General features: G+C 35.5%; 1 protein-coding gene across 3 annotated transcripts in view; it reads left to right on the forward strand.

Annotated features, from left to right (window-relative positions):
• Positions 1-3,022: 3,022 nt before the first annotated feature.
• LOC136287233 (collagen alpha-1(XXI) chain-like) overlaps positions 3,023-20,577 on the forward strand; it is a 54,918-nt gene continuing 37,363 nt past the window's right edge. For all 3 annotated transcript variants that reach the window (XM_066179762.1, XM_066179764.1, XM_066179763.1), the window contains exons 1-8: positions 3,023-3,108; positions 5,198-5,252; positions 13,012-13,065; positions 14,005-14,058; positions 16,376-16,429; positions 17,272-17,325; positions 18,816-18,869; positions 18,948-19,001. In XM_066179762.1, the coding sequence (XP_066035859.1) occupies positions 5,223-5,252; positions 13,012-13,065; positions 14,005-14,058; positions 16,376-16,429; positions 17,272-17,325; positions 18,816-18,869; positions 18,948-19,001 (354 nt within the window). In that variant the 5' untranslated portion in view covers positions 3,023-3,108; positions 5,198-5,222. The remainder of the gene's footprint in view (positions 3,109-5,197; positions 5,253-13,011; positions 13,066-14,004; positions 14,059-16,375; positions 16,430-17,271; positions 17,326-18,815; positions 18,870-18,947; positions 19,002-20,577) is intronic.

A 20,577-nucleotide genomic window follows, 5' to 3' on the forward strand; every position in this document is an offset into this window, starting at 1 on the left:
AAACATACAGATTCAAAATACTCTGCTTTGTTTGGTGGCTAAAACAAACTAAGCTAAGGATTATTAGCTGTCAGTGTTTTTTACTATGTAGACTCACATTCCACATGTTGTGATTTGATTTAGTATCATTTGGCTGGTTTGAAATAGAACCATTGAATCTCCAGCATCCAGATTTTCTTTTTGTCAGACTGGCATGTATTGCCAGCTAGTCTGTTTTTCTTCTTTTTCTTTGAGGCCAGTGTGTCTATTACATCCTTGTCAGGGCTATTTCAACTTTCAATCAAGCTGCAAGTAGGTGAATGGATTATTACCTATTCTGAACTCTGTGTGTCAAGAACTGACAAGTGCAGGAATGCTTTTGTAAAATTAGCTTTGAATCTTGAAGAAAATAAAATATATGGCTATTTAACTGCACCACATATCCTTTTGCTCTTTACAAATTAAAATAGGATATGAAAAGTAATCAAATGAAAACATTTTGCATGAAGAAAGCAAACACTAAAAAGTCTTTCGTATCTTAATGTTCTCTGAAATTTATCAAGGAGTTGAAGCCAAAAGATTGCTTTTTGCCATTTTAGTTTCCATGTCTGTTTTTGTAAATTAAATTTGGACTTTGCCCATGAGATTCTGGACTCCTTCAGAAAGTAAAAATGTTGGATGATCTTCAAGGAGGAATATGTGGTTTGTGGTTGTATTCTGTCAGAGTGTGGTTGTGTCAGAGTTCCTGAAATAAGCAGAGGCTTTATGGACTAATTACAGCCCAAATTAACCCCCTTTCCCAGAGATACCTAGCTGCATAGTAATTTTAAGCTCCTTCTATGATCCGTGGAAAATGAAAAATTTCTCAAGGGGTTGCTTAGGCTGAAAATTGAATACAGAGGAAGCTCTCTGTGTCCACAGTGTATGAAATCTGCAGTGACTATGTGCATTAGAATACTCCTGTGGATGGTGTGGCCAATGGTGGCCACTAATATTAAGACAGATAATTTCATGGTTACTCTGCTGAAGTATTTGGGGTTGGATTGGTCTGTGGTGTTGCAGATACTGGAATAAAAATCAATTGATAGCAGAGTCTAATGTCGTCACAGGAAAGCGAGAAAAAGCCTGCCTTGCCTCTGTGCTGCTCTGTGTTTTCCCAGATGCTGGATTCAGGCAGAGAGCAGAGATTTCAGGAATATTTTGGTACATCCTCTGACATGAATGAACAAGCAGAGGATATTTTTGATGAGAGGTTACTTCTGGTAAAAGGTTTGACCCAAATCTAAACATTCAGTGTGTAAATACTGACATGGTTTAATATTAATTCTGTCATTATCTTTTAAAAAAGACTACTGATAACTACCATTGACGGACCCTTAAACACAGTTAACTAAATTAATTTCATATGCATTGATAGCAGCTGCACATAAGTCTCAGAAAGTCTAAAAATTTGAATTACAGTTTCTTGACAGTTACAGCTCAAAAGTTATGATTGGTTTTGATAGTGTTTCCATATGAATGGATTTTCTTTTTAGAAATATTATTGTACTCTTAAACTGTGTTTCTTCTTGTTTCAGAATGGAGAGGTAGGCTCGATCCTAAACTACTCAAACTCAGTTTAAGGTAGTATTTGACTTTTTATAAGCTTCTTAATATTATAGGTAATACACACTTTGTTTTCAAAAGGGGACAGAGATTTGCTAAGCTTAAGAGTGCTGGACTTCCCTTACTTGAACTCTAATCAGTGGACAAATTAAAAATAGTTTTTCTGAAAAAGCACATGTTAATTAGAATGAATGGTCTGATGTTTTCCCCCAGTTCAGTTCATTTGCTGCTGTTTGCAGGGGGATGGGGGATATGCATGGACAGGTAGCTGTTACCTGCATTGTGCTAATGGGAGCTCCCTGAACAGGAGCTTATCTGAAGGCTTAATAGACAACTTCCCTAACCTTACCTGTAACTCCCAATTTGTACCATTGCAAAGGAAACATGGGTTTGTGTTTTGATCAATCATTTGACCCTGAAAAAGAATTCCATTCATGAAACATCTTAAAAGATGTCATTATTCTAGAAAATACCAGTAAAATGCTATGGAAAGTGTTAGATAATAAATACAATTTTTTTTTTAAAAAAATTTTTTTTTTAGCTTGGATTCTTGGATTTTTGCATTTCCATAGGTCTGAGAACTTGCTAGGTTAGCGTTGATGGGTGAAAAAGAATTCACTGACTCTAACTTCAACATTTAGTACAGAAGTACCTATAATAGATTTGATTTAGTAGCTCTCCCCTTGCCTGCCTGAGTAAAGTACTGAGGTTTCATCTGGGGCTTAATGGTGAGAAGTAAGTATCACAAAAAAGAAAGAAATTCTAGAGGGTTATGTGATCTTGCCAAGGTTTGGTGTTTAGTACTGCAGGGAGCATGGTTTGGAGATCTCCTAATGATCTTTGTAGGATGGTCACACTTGGGACCAGGACTAGTGACCTCTAGGAGTCAGTGGTAGCAGCTGTGTCCTGCCTCCCCTCAAGTACCTTCATAGTTGGAACACATGCCTAGGAGGTAGGAGACTTAGGGTTTATTTTCTTTTCAGGCTTGCTGCACATGATAGCATGCCAATGGTTGGGATCATTATGTACATATTATGTATTACAGAATTTTACACATTTTTTAATTAAATCATTATATTTGAGAGTTGATCACACTTCAAATTATGAATATATATTAGCTAAGAGAAATGTGTTTTATGTTGCAAAATTTAAAATTACCGAAATATAAAAATATTTGTGGAAAAAAAAGTTACAGGTATCAGCCCCATATCGGTACTTACGTTTTTTATTTTTATTCTGGATAAAATGATTTCGTGCATGAAAAGTAGTTGGAGGGCAATATTCAGGTAAGCTGAAGTTCCAGCTGAACAAAGGAGTGAATGCCAAGACCTAAGTGAAAGGCAGCCTAAGGAAAGTCAGCCTCACTTAGTGTTCCAGTATGTTTCTTGGCTGACTTTGGCCTTTGGCATGTGTGCTGATGGCTGTTTCCACTCTTGGTAGTGCATGAACGGTCCCAGTGATGTAGGCTCTACACCTGCCCCCTGCATATGCCCTCCAGGAAAGCAAGGACCTCCAGGCCCCAAAGTAAGTCTCTGTTCTGTCTTGTTGTGTGTATGTGACCTGTGTTTCCCTGCTACTCTTCAGCAAATGATGTTGCACTGCTCATTGTTCAAGGATGAAATTATTTTTTAACAAGTATTTTAATGTAGAGGGGGGTTTCTTCCTTCTTTGTAAAAGAATGAACTAGGTGCTTACTGGGAGAGTTGCATACAAGCTGTGCTGATGACCTCCTTTCTGTGTTAATGAAAAACTAAAATGAGAACTAGACTTGAGTTGCAGAAGTCTTACATGGCAGTATGGCAGTATTTGCTTTAGTACCTTTCTCAATTACTGTGCTAAGCATTGTTTACAGAATTATTTATAAGTGCAGACAAGAAAACCCCAAATCACTTGTCTTTCATTTGGCAAATGAACAAAAACCTTCTCTGCTGTCATCATAAAAGAGGTTACAGTATGCTGTAGCTACCTCAAATCAAAGGGCTTCTTGATACAGTGGTAAAGGTTTCTGCTCAGGGAATTGAAATCTGCAACACAGAGATCATTGTTGTAGTTTCACGTAATAGAATTTCTGTGCTCTTTTGCCATTTTTTATTCTCTTTTTACCATATTAGAGAAAAAAAGAGGGAGAGAGAATTAAGTACATTTTAAACGGATTGAAAACCACTTCCTGTAAAGCATGAAGGAATATGAAATTTCAGAACTCAGATGACCTATACCTATTGCTTATGTGCAATTTTTCAACTACAATGCACTGTATTATTTGTTTGGGGATAATTGAATAATACAGGTGACAAGATGGTGCCTAACACAAAAAGCTGCAGAAAATAAAAAGGAAGGCAATTTATGGTTGAATAGGTCATTTCAGTTATAGTATTTATTACTTTTGAATGCTGGACTCTAGAACTGGATGAATTTAAACTTTTTTTTTGTTTTGGTGATATTAATGAAGTACAATAAATAGAATTAAAGCTATTTCAGAGTACAAGTAACTGATATTTTAAGCTTTTCAAGTTAAAAAGCACAAAATTTCACAGTTAAATAGTATATTTGAAAGCAAATTTTTTTTGCTCAAATCCTAAATCTGGAATTCTTAATCTGGACAACAATATTTCTGGGTGATGTATTGCTAATTTAGCAAATGATAGCTGTTATGCTTTTCAAAAAAGACATTATTCTCTTCCACTTAGTTCAGGATCACACTTCTGTGGTTTGTATGTGAAACAATGTTTTTTCACAATCACATTGAAAGCTAGTTTCCTGGGTTTCTTTTCTAATGGCCTCCCTATTTAAAACAATTCTGTGATTGTAACTGACCCACAGGTCTGTTGATTGTTCAGGCTGAAGAAATAAGTACCTGGTCAACACCCCTGCAAAAGTAAAGTGGTTTAGAGATCAAGTCTTACTAGATTTTGCTGAGTTCAGATCAAAGCTATTAGTAAAATAAAAAGATAAAATCAATGCTCTAGGAAGATATATTGAACAGGATGTTAAGTTCCTGCTTTCTCACCATAAACATGGAGCCTTGGCAACCAACTTTTCTTTTACTTTAATCTGATTGTATCAGTGGTTACCAAAATAATTGCAAAGGACTTTTAAGAAGAAATCTAAAAAATATCTTTTTTGACAGCAATTCGTGTGTGGAGAGGAATTAATTATTTTGCAGGTTTTAATCCTGGCTCTTACATTTTTAGTGCTTTTATCTTAAGAATTAGGCTTAAGCAAGTGAGAGATCTCTTCAGGAAAGAACTACTTCATTAATGAAGTTTTATTAAGGATTGTTTCATCTATTTGATAAAAAGTGTTTCTGTTCATTAAAGTGCTAAAAGACTAGAAAGCTTTTAAGTTGCTGGGTCAAACTTGTGCTGTAACCAAGTGTGGACTCACTTGTCGAAGTACTTCACAAGAAGTTGGCGAGAAGTTGAGGAGAATTTCCCCACCTAAGATCAGTTCTTTTTCACTGTAGGAACTGGTTCCCAGTAATAGGTCTTTGGACTTGTAGAGACTGTTTTGTGAAATGTGTTAGGATTAAGGTTGCTTTGTGCTAATTTTAAAGTACTCTTATGATTTTAAAATGCTTATATATTTTTTGTGTTCACATGTTGCTTCTCAATAGGGTGACCCTGGGCAGCCTGGGAATCATGGTTATCCTGGTCTGCCTGGTCCAGATGGTAAGCCTGTGAGTACTAAATACTTAGTCATATATTGTAAATGAAAAACTAACAGGAGAAAAAATATGGAACACTGATACCAGATTTTTGAAATTTAGATGACTTTCTCTCATTTCTTTGAAACTCTGTATGTCGTTTATCTGTGTGTTACTGTTGCATGAATATGTCAATCACATTATATTTGTTTCAAGGTAAAATACTGTAAATATTAGAATTGGTTACTGTTGTAAAGCAGAGAACAGGCTATGAGTGCTCCTGTTGGTGTTTGCATTACTTTACAGCAGTTAGGTTGCCACCAATCTCCTTAAGAATTTGCTCTTAAAGGACTTAAAGTGCTCAGAAAAGCACTTTGGGTCACCTAAAATTCTATCTGGTTTTTTAAGGGCTTGCTCCTTGGTTCATAGAACTTCTTTGTAGGCTGCCTCAAATAGTCCATCAAAATATGTAGATACACACGTAAAATTTAAAAAATATAGATATTTTGTTGTTCCAAACTGGTTCATTTAACTCTGGCGATTCCATTTGTAAGCAGAGTTAGTTTAACAGGAAGAAAATAGATGCTGAAAACAAAAAATATAATCTTTTCTAAAAATTGAAAATTTCCCTGTTTTAAAATATGGGACTTGTTATATTGAAATCTGAGCATGGTAACCCTGATGGTGCAGATGAGCAGTGCATATATGATGATTTCATCAGTCCCACAAGCAAATATTCTCATTTTCCCTGTGATATAAAATGTTTATACTTTTGCTCTTAAACAACTTTTGATAGCTATTAAATTCAGGGTTTTTTTGAACCAGCTAGAGAGGACAATCTGAATTGAAACTATCAGTCCTTTAAAGTGCTGCATTTTGATTTTAAACAATTGTGAAAATACAGGCTTTAAAGTATTCTAAGATGGGGAAGTGTATTTAATCAGAATAACTTTTCAATTGATAATTGGTGGCGCTTAAGCTTATGAAGAGCACTTTTGATCTCCTATAAAAAGACAAGTTTTACAAACTGTCTGAACACAGACTTGCATGGGGGGAGGTGTCCATCACAGTCTGACCAAGCTGGTTCCTCGAAACAGATTTGCAGTATCGATAAACATAACAGAGCTGCCTTTAATCCAGCTAAGTCTGATACTTTGTAAAGTAGAGAGATAACATGTAAACTTTAATGAAGGCCAAATGGACTTGGATATTGGAAGGAAAATGTCGGTTTCTCTTCTTTCTTTTAACAAATAGATTAAAACTTCATTTCTGAAGCATCTGGTCAGCTACAACAGTATTGTTTTAGAAACAATTTGTTGTTTCTTACTCTTTCATACTTTAATGTTGTTTCAAACTCTTTCATGCTTTAATGAACAGGTTTTCACTTTAAGGCTATTTATGTTCCCATAAGCACTGTAATTTGTAACAGCACCAATAATGAAGGAGAAATAAATTGATACTGTAGACCTCCTGTAACTTTGTAATTTGACAGTTAATGGCTTATTTTTTCTGTGAGTGACTCAGAAGGTGCATAGGTGGGCATTCTCTGAACATAAAAAAGATTACCAGAGTATCTCAGAATGAGAACCAAAAACCTCCACTACAGGAAAAATTGTCTCACTTTGCTGAAGAACTTACATTATTTGAAGAGCTTGCAGCTAAATCCTATAGCTTTATTAACTGACAAGTGTTTCTGAAATATCAGCTGTAGTTTTTGCACTTGTTCTTTGTAAGGACATAATTACAAACAAATTAGATCATCTGCACCTTTGGCCAGTATGTTATTTTTCCTTACAGTAGATTTTTGTGTGCATTTCAGGCAACCTTTTAGCTGTAAATGGTGAGAAATCCTTTAGGTCCACTGTGCAGGAAAACAGATTCCTCTCTTTTTCTTTCTGTTTTACTTTTGTATTAGATATTAAGACTAGCACATTTTCTATGCTGTCAGTGATTTTTTTTTTTTTGCTTGGGAAACTTTGGTCATCTGAATCTTTTTAGTTTTATGACTTGGGGAACTCTGAGAAACAAGCTTTTAATTTAGACAGTACCATAGGCTTACAGGTAGTTGTGTAGTCAGTCTTGTTTAATCAAATGGCTTTTGCATGAAAAGCTTTTCCTGCAAAGTCAGTCTTTTCTGTTCCCAAACACATTTTTATGTTCTTCTCTAAAGTCCTTCCAGTTTGCCGATCTGTTATTAATTTTCTTGGAACACTATAACTGGTCAACAAAATGTTTCTTCCTCTGAGAAAGGTTTTAGGCATGCATTCATATTACTATATGAAACTGATTTTAAGTAAAACATCTAATAAAATTTATTTTGTTGTTTGTGGGCTGGCTGGATTGTTCTAATATTTAATATTAGTTTTAGTCCAGAAAAATTTAAAACAATTCCTATTAATATATTTAATCTTACTGGAACATAATTGTTTACCTGGTGTTACCCAGTAAAAATGTTTACTCTAATATTTGGGGAAGTGAACGTAACCGTGACTTATTTTCAGTCATTTCTTAAATGTTATTTTCATTTGTTTTGTTTAGAGTATCTTTGTTTTTTCCCTTAAATTGCCACCTCTGTTTATATTCTGATACGTACAGAAAAGATCAATTCAAGGAACTGTAAAAAAGCCAGAAAGTGAAAAGCTTAAGTAATGAAAATGCATTTTTTTTCAGTTAAAAATATAACTTAGAACCTGAAATTATTAAACTGTCTAGTCAAGAGAAAAGCACTGATAAACAAGTGTAAGGATAAAAAAAATGAATCTCAAATGGAACTCATTTTCATGAACATTATTAATCAGAAAGAAGCAGTTGGAGTGATTGCTGGCCCTGGAAGCACTCAGCAGCCTAACTGTGTGGTCACAAAGCCATTTTTTATTTCAAAGGGTGCTTTGTATGTACTGGGGAAAAACCCAATTTAAAGGGAAAAATAAATTATCCAAATCTACGCAGTGATCACTTGTGGTTAATAGAGGTGGTAGTTTATCAGTCTGCTGACAGAAATTTAAAAAACCCACCCATTTGTCAATTTTGAACTATGAACCATGCAGCTGGAAAATCTGGACAATTTTCGAGTATTCCATCTAGTTTCACTCATGAAAGTTTGAAACTATTTGCCTTGTCTTTACGGTATGTACTAGAAAATAAAATATGAAATGAGATAAAATAAGCAGTTTAAAAAAAATATCTGGTGAGACTGATTTTACTGATACAAGCAGATACAGAGTTCATAAGGTATCAAAAGCCTCACATAATAAGTAATTTCTGATCATTCCAATATATATATTAAAAAATTATAGAACACTATTACAGCTGTATTACCTAGATTTTAATATTTGGTGACCAACTGAAGGCCAAATATTTTATGATGCTCTTACTATAATAGCAATGATGAGCTATTTCAACAATTCTTTTGGAATAAAAATGGTTAATAGTTTCACAAATACATTAAATTCCCAGTGCTGCTGGATGGCTTGCCTGGGATTTAAGTTGTTATAAACTCTGCAGCTACTTTTCTCAGAAAGCTTGCATAGACAGTTACTAATTTAGCCATGAAATGCTGCTCTCAATTCCAGGAAAATACATATTCCTCAGTAATACTGTGGCCTTGTCATTGTTAGAGGAAATTTTTCTTCTCTGTCCTGATACAGTCACGTAGTGCCTTCCCTGAGACCTACAAGTCTGGAATCAGAGCGATGCCTGATGCTGACTTGTGCTGCAGAGGCAGCTGTAGAGTTCAGACAAAAGACCACATTGCTACCTGCAGCAGCTGCCAGAGGCAGAGGATAAGGATGAACATCTAAACAGTTAACAGGAACGGTTAACAGAGCAGGAAGTTAGACTCCCTTGGTATATAATCCTATCTCCCAATAGCCTGAAGCTTGGGAACTTTTAAAGCTGGATTTACAACCTTTTATTTAATGATCTTGATGGATCTTTTTTTCCTCTGTGCTATTTGAGAATATCATGTTTAGGTAAAATGTACTGTAAGGGGCTCTGAATTTTGAAGGCCTTGGCAGATGATGGAGTAGCAAATGGAGGAAAGTGTAAAGAAATGCAGAAATAATAAACATGGATCTATGTCTGCATAGTTACAACAATTTCTGTTCTTTAAGATGTAATGTATTTTATGAAAAGAATTTGAAAACTTGTTTTGTAATGCTTTAGATAGTTGTGCTTTGAAGATTTTCTGCAAGAAACCACCACAAGAGGTCTGCAGACCTTTCAGGATGTTTTCCTAATGCCAAGTTAAATTTTCCTTTTGCAATTGAATTCCATTATGCTTAGATACATCACCCTAAATAGTTCTTTTTACTTAGTGTTTACAGCCCTTGAATATCTCTAGACCAATACTGTTGGTCCCTGGTTCCTTCTTAGCCAAATTGAGCTTGCTTACTTCTCCCTTTGTCTTTCCCAAGTTGAACTGTGTTCATGCTTTTTTTGTTGATGTTGTTCATTGACTCCAAAAGCTCTTCATTTACAGGAGTGTGCAGTGCAGTTCTCATTGTCTTATCCATACATCCTCTATTTTTATTTTTATTTTTATTTTTATTTTTATTTTTATTTTTATTTTTATTTTTATTTTTATTTTTATTTTTATTTTTATTTTTATTTTTTTTTATTTTTTTATTTTTTTTAAAATTTTTTTTATTTTTTCCATATCAGATGGGATATGCCTACGAATGTTGTCTGAACTTTTGTCCTTTAGGCGTACAAATGCATTGAAGAAATACTTCTGAGGTTTCCTCTGCTATTGCACCCAGATATCCTTGGGATTAATTCCCATCATATGTCCTTCTTGCTCAATTTTTTACCTTACAGGCAAACTAAGTTTCTTTTTCCAGTAAGGGTGATGACAATATTGCTAATTTTTTTGTGGCTATTATGTAAGTTCCTTGACCTAAGAAGTGTGTTCAGTCTTTTTTCTTAGAATTATTATCAAATTATTGCCATTTTCTTTAAATTCCGGAGTTTCATTTTATCTGTGATTTTTTTCAAATACCCAGCGATCCAGGACAAAACTAATCTCAATGTCCTGCTGTTTATCACTTTCCTTTTAAGGACTTTCAGACACTAGAAAATGATCAGTACTGTTCTTGCAACAGTAAAAATGAGGGATAAATTTTGTGTAATCCTGATTTCAGATGAACTGATGTAAAATAAAAAATGAGAATATAAAGTGCTGCAGAGCAATGCTGACTGACATTGATGAAACAGTAAGTGGGATTCACTTTAAGACACATACATTTAGTATTTAAATGGGTACAGAGACACAGGGCGTCTAAATTCTCATAGTAGTCAACAGGTATTTAAGTAGTATATCACAAAAGGTATTGGCTTTTTGTGCTGTAAGTTATTTTGTCTTGCCCACATTGCAAGACAATCCCTCCCAAATATTTTGTGCCACTGTTTTCCAGCACTGGTGGGTGTCGTAGGAGTCTCAAATTGCAGGAGCTGCCTATATTTAGGCAACTGGATTCTAAACTGAATATCAGATTCAGAGTTAACTATAATTCTTCTCATGCTATTTGTGTGTCTTCTGAAAAGTTCTTGAGAGAAGACCAAGCTCAGATAAAAATATTATTTTTGATGGCAAATTTAGTGTGTTCACTCTGTTTGAAGGAGAACCTTCAGTCCTGAACACATCAATTGAAAAGGGAATTTTCACTTCTGTCCCTTTTACATAAAATTGCAGCTATTGCGCTGCTTCTCTTGTAGATGTGTGTGTATGTCATACAGGTACTGCTACTGAGGGTTTTGTGATTAGGGAAAGAGGATTTGAGCTGACTTTAGTGCAAAAGATTTGTAGGCATTAGCATGTAGATTGATGATCCATACTGCAAAAGGAGTAGTGATACAAATATATACTAATTTTTTTATGAATTCTGGTTTTTTTTTGTTTTATAGAAGGTGTTTTTTAACTTGTCGAAACAATTCCTATGTTATTTGTACCAGAGAGTGTTTCTAATTTTTGTGACTTTCTCTGAATTTCCTTTTGAATCTTCTCTCTTCCAGCTTTCCATTAAAAGAACCCATTGACAATGTGTTTGATTTGTATTGAAATCACAATACAATATTTAGCCCTGAGCTAAATATGCAGTTTTATAAGCTGAGAAGTCTTCTGCTGTCCTCCATTCATCTTGTGATTTTGAAATTCAGTTCAGCCAGGAAATTGTCCACTTCTACTTCTTCCCCTGCTCCGTTAAAGAGAGAAGGGAAATTGCATTGCAGAGGTCTAAATTATGAAAGAAAGTTTTATTTGTATAGAATTATATCCTGCAGAAAGTTGTAGCTTTTTTTTTCTTTTTGGAGAAGAAAAAAAATGGATAAACTTTTAGAGGCATTTTTTGATTTGGTGAATTTTTTCAGCTACCCAGGAGGCCTATAAGCACTTTGGGGATACTATACCATTCACAGTTAAAGCTGATTTTTCTAGAACTGCCTTGAGCACAAAAAGTGAAATGCTTGATAAAGGATCCATGTATGACAGAGACCTAGAATTCTGTTTACTTCTATATTAAACATTACCAGCTGGCTCATCGGGCAACTGCTCAAATGTCTTTTGGGAAGAGGGCACAGCAAGGACTCTCTTGTATCTAACCCAGCAAATAGTTTTAGCTCTGTTTATTATTCCTAGGAAGCTCTGACTGATTTAAAGAAGGAATCAGACAAACCCATTGGCCTCCCTTTTTCTGAAAATGTTCTATTAGCTCCTTTTTATCAGTGTGGAAATCACCTTGAAACCCATTTGGAAGTAGGATTATTACTTCTCTCAGTTCAAATCAGGATCAAATTCTGGGTATTTGAAACTGGGTAGCCCATTTAATGGGATTTATCAAATTTAGTTTTGTTTGCCCGGTGAAATGTCTAAACCAAATAGCCTCAGAGTATTATAGAACAATTTCTCTTCTTGTTTTATATGTTTTCTTGAAAAAATCCTCTTGGAAGCTCATTTTTCCACTGCAAGGACATATTTTTAAATGAGCTATGTAAAATTCTTATTCTTCAGCAACTTCCCTCTCTTAAAGGATTCTTTAAAGCCCTTGTTAATTTTGCATGAAAACTGGCTATCTTTACTGTACTAATTGAATCAAATCTGCCCAAACATAGACATATATTTTGATTTCGGTAAAGGTTCTCTTGTTCTGCCAATGCTGATTTCTGGTAAAGCATTCCTGGAATTCTCTTTTTAACTCATGAATTATTAAGTATTTCTTTTTGTAGTCCCAGTCATTCAAATTATTTTTTTTTTATTTGTATAGACTGTTATATACCTTCAAGTTCATAGCTAAGTGCTTAGTATCAAGAATGGAATTTTTATTATGTAGAGATATTATAAAACTAGCTGCATAATGTATTAGAACATACCTTGTTTGTTAAAACTTACTTCTGTAACTGGATAGAAGCCTTTAAAAGTCTTGGCATGTTGCAGCTATTTTTCTTAAGAGAGAGAGAGAAAAAAATGAGTCTACATATGTGGATTAATTTTTTTTTTCAGTGGAAAATAAAGCAATATGTTTGTTATGCTTTTGTGTAACAATTCTAAAATAACTGGTTTTAGCTAAAGTCTGGAGGCTGAGAACTTCAGCTGCAGATATGAAAGCTTTTGAAAGCTGAAATCTAAATCCCAAATGTATGATTGTGATAGCAGTTGCTTAAATCTGTGACCTAAAATTATAGGGTTGTGACAAAAGTTCTCTAATAAACGAGGATTTTTTTTTAATAGGTGTTTGGAAATTTGTGTACATTTCTTTAGAAAAGTCACAAGTCTTGATTCTTTTCCTTAGGGATACCAGGGATCAGCAGGAACTCCAGGTATCCCAGGAACTCCAGGGATTCAAGTAAGTTTCTATTTCATTTGTAGAATTTGAATATCTGAGACCAATCCTGCCAAGTCTCTCTCAGCATCTCGTTTGTCATTGAGAGCTGAGGTGTGGGGAACGAAGAGGTCTCAAGGGGTGTCATGAAATCAGGGGCCATCCTTGGGTGAATGGCTTTGAAATTCACATGGCTTTGGGATTTGTAGATAGGCTGATAATTACACTGCAGATGTAAGCAGTGCTAGGTAAAGCCTCTAGAAGACAGACTCAGCTGCAGGTTAGACATTTTTATCCTGATCCAGAAGCCGAACAGCAGTTTCTTCAATTTTTCTGTGGATCACTAACCGTGATCTGAAGTCTTGTCATGGTGATGGATTGCCCATGATTCACACGTCCAAAAAGAGTTTTCACATAAAGCCCAGACTGAGAGAGAATTCTTTTCCTTTGTTGTACTAATTTAGTAGTCCTTACTGAGACAGTAGTTGGAGACCTGTGCTGTATTTTACTTCTGGCATGATGCAGTCTGAATGATAGTCAAGGATTTACTCATTTGTGGAATTAAATATCTGGGAGCCTGCTGGGACCAAAAGAAAACCTGCAAAGTGGCATATGCGAAGGCTGTCTGATGGGCTACTGAAGGGGACGTCTCTGGGCTCACACGTTGTCAGGTTGTGATTTTGAACAGGCTAGTACAGCTGTGTGACATTCTTTTTTTTCCTGGGGTGGTCTTTGGTTAGAACAAAAAATTGTTTCAGTGTTCCTCAGTCGTGGATTATGATAGTGTGCTATGTTCATCCATGCTGGGTACACATTAGTTCTGCTTGTGTCCAGTCACCAAAATGCTGGAATCAGACAGGTGACACATTGGTCTCTGGCCCATGTTGTGTCACATTTCTGTGTCTATTTCTGTATCAGATTGTATTAGTGTATGTGCTCATGTTCATTTCTTTCTCAATCTAGGGACCTCGTGGCTTGCCAGGTATCAAGGGAGAACCAGGAAAAGATGGGGCAAAGGTAAAAGAACGCAAACAAGAATAATAGATAAAAAACTTTTACCTTTTATAATTTTTGGTTGTACAGGTAATAGTATCAGTATTTTCACATGAGTGTTCTGTGAGAATTGTTTGTTAAAAGGGTAGTAAGAAAGGACTAAGAATCGTAAGTTTAAATTCTGAATCTGTCCCTCTTTATTTAATAAAGTTCATATAGGCTTTAGCACTGCCAGTAATAACTTTATTTCACTGAATAACATATACTTAGAAAGGATATCTAAGTATGGGCACCTGGGAGCACAATACACACATCTGTCACAGTGGTTTCTTTTTAACTCTTTTTCACCCATTTTTCATTAAGTGAGTATGCAGATGACTTAGGTAGGAATTCCTGGATGGCACTTTTTATCAGAAAACACTGACTAATTGAACCCAAAACTTCTTGTGGAAAATTCTAGCTGAGGTGTAGCCAGTACCTTGGGGAAGGTACAGACAGATGGGGAAGCTTATATGTAACTGTTTTCTGGTAGTCAGGATAAATTTGATTCTGGATCTTCTGTATACACAGTGAATAAACTGCCCATTGGCTATGGACTTCTCTCACATTTCTGCCCTGTGTTTAGAAAAGTTTTAAGCTGCTTATGATGACAATTATTTTGATTCATTAAAATGTCAAAGCCCTTTCTGTAGAAAAAGCACTTGTTTTCCCAACAGATCGTAGAATTTCTTTCTAAAGTTCCCAATAAGCAGGTCCTTAAATTCATGACTGTTCAGCAGAATTCTCAAATTCATGGTTAGAGCTGAAAAACTGCTTATGTGTTCTGTGCTTTATTCATCTCAATCTAATTGATTTTAGAAGTTGATCTAATCAATTAGTCAGTATTGGGCTATGTGTAGAAATTAAAGTGCTGCTGATGAAAAACTCTAGTTGCCTTGAAGTGCAGAGTTGTGACAGATAGAATATTTCCTATTGCTCAGTCTAGCCTTGTTTAAAATGTGCCAAGAAGTAGGACTTCCACCACTGTTTTAGAGAACATTTCCATTGTAAAATAGGTCTTGCCATTAGAATTTTTTTCCTGGAAAATCTGCCCGAATTTTCATCTCTTTATTTAATCCCATTACTTGTAAAGTTTATCTAGTAGCTAATTTAAATTTTTTTTCATTTCCAAATGTTTTAATTTATCCAATAATTGAACCACAAAATAGAAAAAGTAGAAATCAAGACTCCACTCTTTTTCATTAAGAAGCAATGGATATATGAAGTGTTAATTTTATAACCTTTGCTGATTTTGGAACTCCATTCCACTGTCTGCTTTTAGTAATTATTTATTGAGAGATACTGTGATAGTGTTAACCCACAAGCTGTCATTCCTGTGGTCATGTTCCTGCCTACTGCAAATATATGACAGACCTTTCCAAATTTGCTTAGGCATGATGGCTTTGATAAACAGCACTGAGACATGTTGTCCTGGTTTAACACTTGTCTTAGAATTTGAAATACTATATGAAATAACTTTCTAAGCATAGTTTACTATTCCGTCTATCTGATTGAAATATATTAAACAAATTGAAATACATTGTTCAATATAAAAGTAGGTATTGACAGACAGAAAACATTCTAATTGTCCAAAACTAATTCTGTGATTAGCTGCTTCCTAAGTGAAGTGGTCTACTAAACCAAGCAACTAGGAATGGTTTTATTGTTTCAAGTCAAGTAGTGTCAAGTTGTCATCTAGGATTTTGTTGTTATTGCTCAAGGGAACTTGCAGACAAATTGTCAGTTAAATATCTTCAGTACCAACAGAAAAAGTTTGGAATTCCTGATACCTGACACCTCTGAGAACAATAAAAAGGACTGGTATTTTGCCTTGTCTTTTCAATTGCCAGCTGCTTTTACCTAAGTGGATTCTTTCTTCCTCTGAAATGAGAACTCATTTGTCAAATTGCCGAAGTTGTTTTATATCTGGGTTTTTTTGGTTTAATTTAGTTTCTTTTTTAGAGCGGGTACTTAATATCTTATTTTTTAATACTTCACTCATCCAGAGTAAGCTAGTAGGAAATTTCATAAGGTCATAAATTGCTGCTTTTGAACCTCCATAATACTTACTAAAAGATTACCTTAAATTTAGTCTAAAATTTAGGGATTAAGGTTTTTCTTTTATGTAATGAATTTTTTAAAAGATAAAAAAACTCTTATCAGTCATCATGCCAATATTATGAAGTTGGTACAGTGATATATTACATCTTTCCACTATTTGTTGATCACAAGAATATAAATGTTGTTGTAGTATATTACCACTGTTTTGATGGAAGGATTTAAAATACGTTTGCTGTTTCAGGGTGACAGTGGACTACCTGGTTTTCCTGGATTACATGGGATGCCAGCACCAAAGGTTGAAATTAAATATTTCTTGTTATAGTATTCCTGTTTCAGCTTGTCCTGTAGTTTAATTTAAAGCGTAAACAAGTCTCAAGTACAATACTATTACAGAGCATTTGATGAATTGCTCAAAATGAGTAGATATGAAGGTGATATTTAGGGAAGATACATGCCATGGGACTTCGTTACATAGATATCAAACAGTAGAAACCACCTCATATTTAATTTCTGTTTTGCTCTATGGGATTTTATATTAATTTTATTTCACTACTACTTAGAGATTCTTCATCACAAATAATGGGTTTTTTTAATTATATGATATTGTCATTCTGCTTGAGTGACAGCATTTTGAAGAACAGTTCTGATCTATCACAGTGAGTTTAGTTCATGTGTGTGTTCCCCAAAACAATTTTCCCCATATTTTTTGCTAATCTATGTTAGTACTAAACTGAATTTACCCCTTAGTTTTTCCAAATTTGTGTTTTTAGCTCTTCAAATAAGGTCATCAGAAAAGTCCAGCCATTTTCAAGGACAGAATAATTTTCACGTAGGTTCCTGCCTATATTGAAGCAATGAGAATCACAAAGTGCCTTCTATAGAAATAGAAGCCTTAAGCCTGCCAGCTGTGGATTGTATCACTGTCAGAGTGGACATTCTGGTCTACTCCTCTAGGAAAGCTGGGCAAATTCAGGATTTGCATTTAAGTCTTAGGCATGTTTTTTCTATCACGAAAATGATAAAGTGCTCTTTTCCTTCTTTGTGTCTCCTATACATCTATACTTTCTATATATAAAAATATCTTTATGTAATTACTCCTCTTTTAAAAATTAACTTGCTCACATACATTTTATCTAGGGAGAAAGAGGTCCTAAAGGAGATCAAGGAGTGCCAGGAATATATGGAAAAAAGGCAAGTGACTTTATAAGCATAAACTGAAGCAAAATGCTATTTGAATCTCTGATGGGATCACCTAGACTGGCTGCCTGGTGCAAACCCCCAAGCACCTCTCTCAGTCTGCCTTCTCAACAGTACGAGGGAGAAAATAAGATGGAAAAGCTTGATGGTCCAGATAAGAGAGATCACCTGCCGGTTACTGTCACAAGCAAAACAGTGGCTTTTTGGAGAAAATTAATTTAATTTATTGACAACTAAAATAAGTTTAAAACAACTAAACCCCCTTCTCCACCCTGCCTTTTCCCAGGCTCAACTTCCCTCTTTCATGGGATAGGAAATGGGGAGCAAGGTAGGGTGGTCTTTAGCAGCTTCCCCTGCTCCTCCTCCTCCTCCTCACACTCCTCCCCTGCTCCAGTGCAGGTCCTTCCCATGGGCTGTAAGCCTTCAGGGCAAACCTGGTCTTGCATGGATTCTCCATGGGCTGCACCTTGCCTACCACAGTTCCACCATGGCCCCCTCCAAAGGCTACAGGGGAACCTCTGCTCCAGCACCCTCTTCGTGGTGTCTGCAGAGCTGTCACTTTTCTCCTCTTTCCTTATTTTGTTGGTATCATGTTTCTGTCCCTTGTTAAACACATTCCCCAGCTGCACCCTGCGGTGAGCGGTTGGATCCGCCTGGAACAGGCTGTGTCTGGCTGGGGCAGCCCCCGGCCTCCCGTGATGGAGCCCATGCATTCCCACTGGGAACCTGGGCATGGGGACCCCAGGCAATATAATTAATATTTTTTATAATGGGCATATTCACAGAAAATGTAATTCTTTATTTAGAGCTCAGAAAAATGTTCACTGCTTTTACTGGATATATTTACATTTAGTAATGTCAAACTCATGCTCTGCTTATTTGGATATTTTGAGAACTTTTTCATTCTTTTAGTAGATTGGTGTAATTCATTTTCACATAGCACAAAATGCATGTATTTTTTGTAAATATGTCTATGGGGTAACACACCATATACAGGGCATATGTAATAATTATATTGCAAAGAAGTCTATGCTTTTTAATACAGTTGTTCATATAACCAAACAAGAGAGAGGGAGGAGGAGTTAGGAGAGAGAGGGGAAGAGCACATGAAAGGAGTGAGGCTGATAGCAGATGGGAAGAGAGATGTTTTAGTGTGTAATTTATATAAAGCAGAGAGTATAGTTTGGCCATCCAGTGTTACAGCTATATTTTCACCTGACCTTGTATTTTTTTCATGTATTTAGTCTAGAGTTTTAAGGAATTTGAAAGAGGGTCTGTGTTAGCATTTCTGTACTTTGAGGCATATTTTTGTTTATGTGATGCGATTGTAGTTATTAATTGACAACCGCCTGAGTTAAGAAAGAAACAGATCTTCTGTATTTTTTCAAAATAAGAAATAAAATACATGAACTATTGGTTAAATGTATTGAATTTGCAGCATAAACATTGAGCACTACTTATTTTCCCCTTGCTGTTTTTCTCAGGGTTCAAAAGGAGAGAAGGGTGATACAGGGTTTCCCGGAGTGCCTGGGCGATCTGTAAGTTTTCTGAAGACAATTCGTCATTAGCTTTTGCTTGTTAATTTACCTGCTGATTACTGTTAAATGTTGCCACAGGGAGACCCTGGCAGAAATGGGAAAGATGGATTACCGGGCAGTCCTGGCTTCAAGGTATGTGGAAATGTATATTAGTATCTTGATAAAAGTCTTCAGTAGCATTGCTTATCGTGTAAACATACTGAGTTTATCCTGTGGAGTATTACTGGAAATCAAAATAATGTTGTTACTGCGAGTTTACTGCAGCAATGAGCAGACTTCATTGTTTTCAACTATTCTGTGAGCAGAGGTAAAGCTTTTGTTAAGAGTGTATTAGTGATCACTAGAGATTGTTTATACTTTATCTCCGTTACCATTTTGTGTTTCTCTAACCCTATGATTCTGTTAAAGAGATTTATATACAAGCGTACACTGAAGAACATATTTGCTTTTGAAAGGAGCTGCAGGAAAATTAGGGGAAAGTACCTTCAGTATTGGATTAATGTTTTTGTAAATGTTTTAATTCTCTTCACTATGCAATGCTGTTTGTATTTAATGTAGAACAGTTTTTCAAGTCAACTAAGTGTGTGTCTACTGTAAAGAAGGCAACAGAATCTGGTATTTCCATAATGTGTTGCAGTCTGCGAGGTCACCGGACGTTTTGCTTGCCAAGCTGTTGTTTGTACTGTTCTTATTTGTGAAAACATAGATTTCAGTAGTATTAGTTTTAAGTTCATAGGGAAAAGATTTTAATAATATGTGGTGTAAATGCTCAATTGAATTGATCTAAAGAAGGTTTTTCAACAGCGGCTTTGTTCCTACAAGGTTTTTTTAAATAAAAATGAAATTATGTAGGGCTGCTCAAGATTAATTTTATTTCAGTGTCCAAAAATGCAAGTGTACTTCTGAGTGCATTTGTCTGAGTTCATATTGCTGTAGTTGGAGATGTGGATTTTCTGTTTTGTGACCATGCTTGTCTAGTGCAGTTGGGGATGCACCTAGCATGTCTGTGACATCTGCTGCAGCAGGGACATATGACACAAGACCTGTGAGAGACCTAAAACCTTCCTGGCAGCAGCTGTCAGTGGGGTGGATCCAGAGTAATGCCAGTGGAGTCTGGAGAATGGTTCAGCTCAGACTCACAGGTTTCAGTTTAGTTGTGCACATAAAAAGCCTTTGGTACATTTGAAATGCATTCATGTCCAAAATATCCTCAGGGAGCTGAAAAGTATGCCATAAGTCTTATGGACAGCCAGTGCCTTTCTGGAGTGGGAGTAGACAAGATACCATTGGGTATCTCAAATATGACCAAATGTCATAGAATGAGCAGTGGAATTCAACTCCTGGTGTCTGGTCAGCTGGATCAATCCTCCATCAATTCTCCAGACTAGACTTCTGTTATCTGTGATACGAGCTTGGTTACCTCCAAGAATTTATTTCAAATGAATCCTCTCTTATTTTACACATATATTTGTGATTTGTGATTACATATACATATATATTTACATATAGATATATATGCACACACACACACATACCATTGCTAAGTTGGAGGACAAATTCCTTCTCTGGTACTTCAGAATGTTGGAAAAAAAATTAGATTTTTTTTGTTCTCTGGTATTTGATAACATGGATAGGTAATAGCCACAGTTAACATTAACATAACGTTTTAACTGTCACTGGTGGCAATTTAGAGTGAAGAATTGTGTTG

This window comes from Chamaea fasciata, unplaced genomic scaffold (genome assembly GCF_029207755.1).
Source record: "Chamaea fasciata isolate MVZ Bird 193981 ecotype frontalis unplaced genomic scaffold, bChaFas1.0.hap1 SCAF_3, whole genome shotgun sequence".
In the NCBI taxonomy this organism is placed as follows: Eukaryota; Metazoa; Chordata; class Aves; order Passeriformes; family Sylviidae; genus Chamaea; species Chamaea fasciata.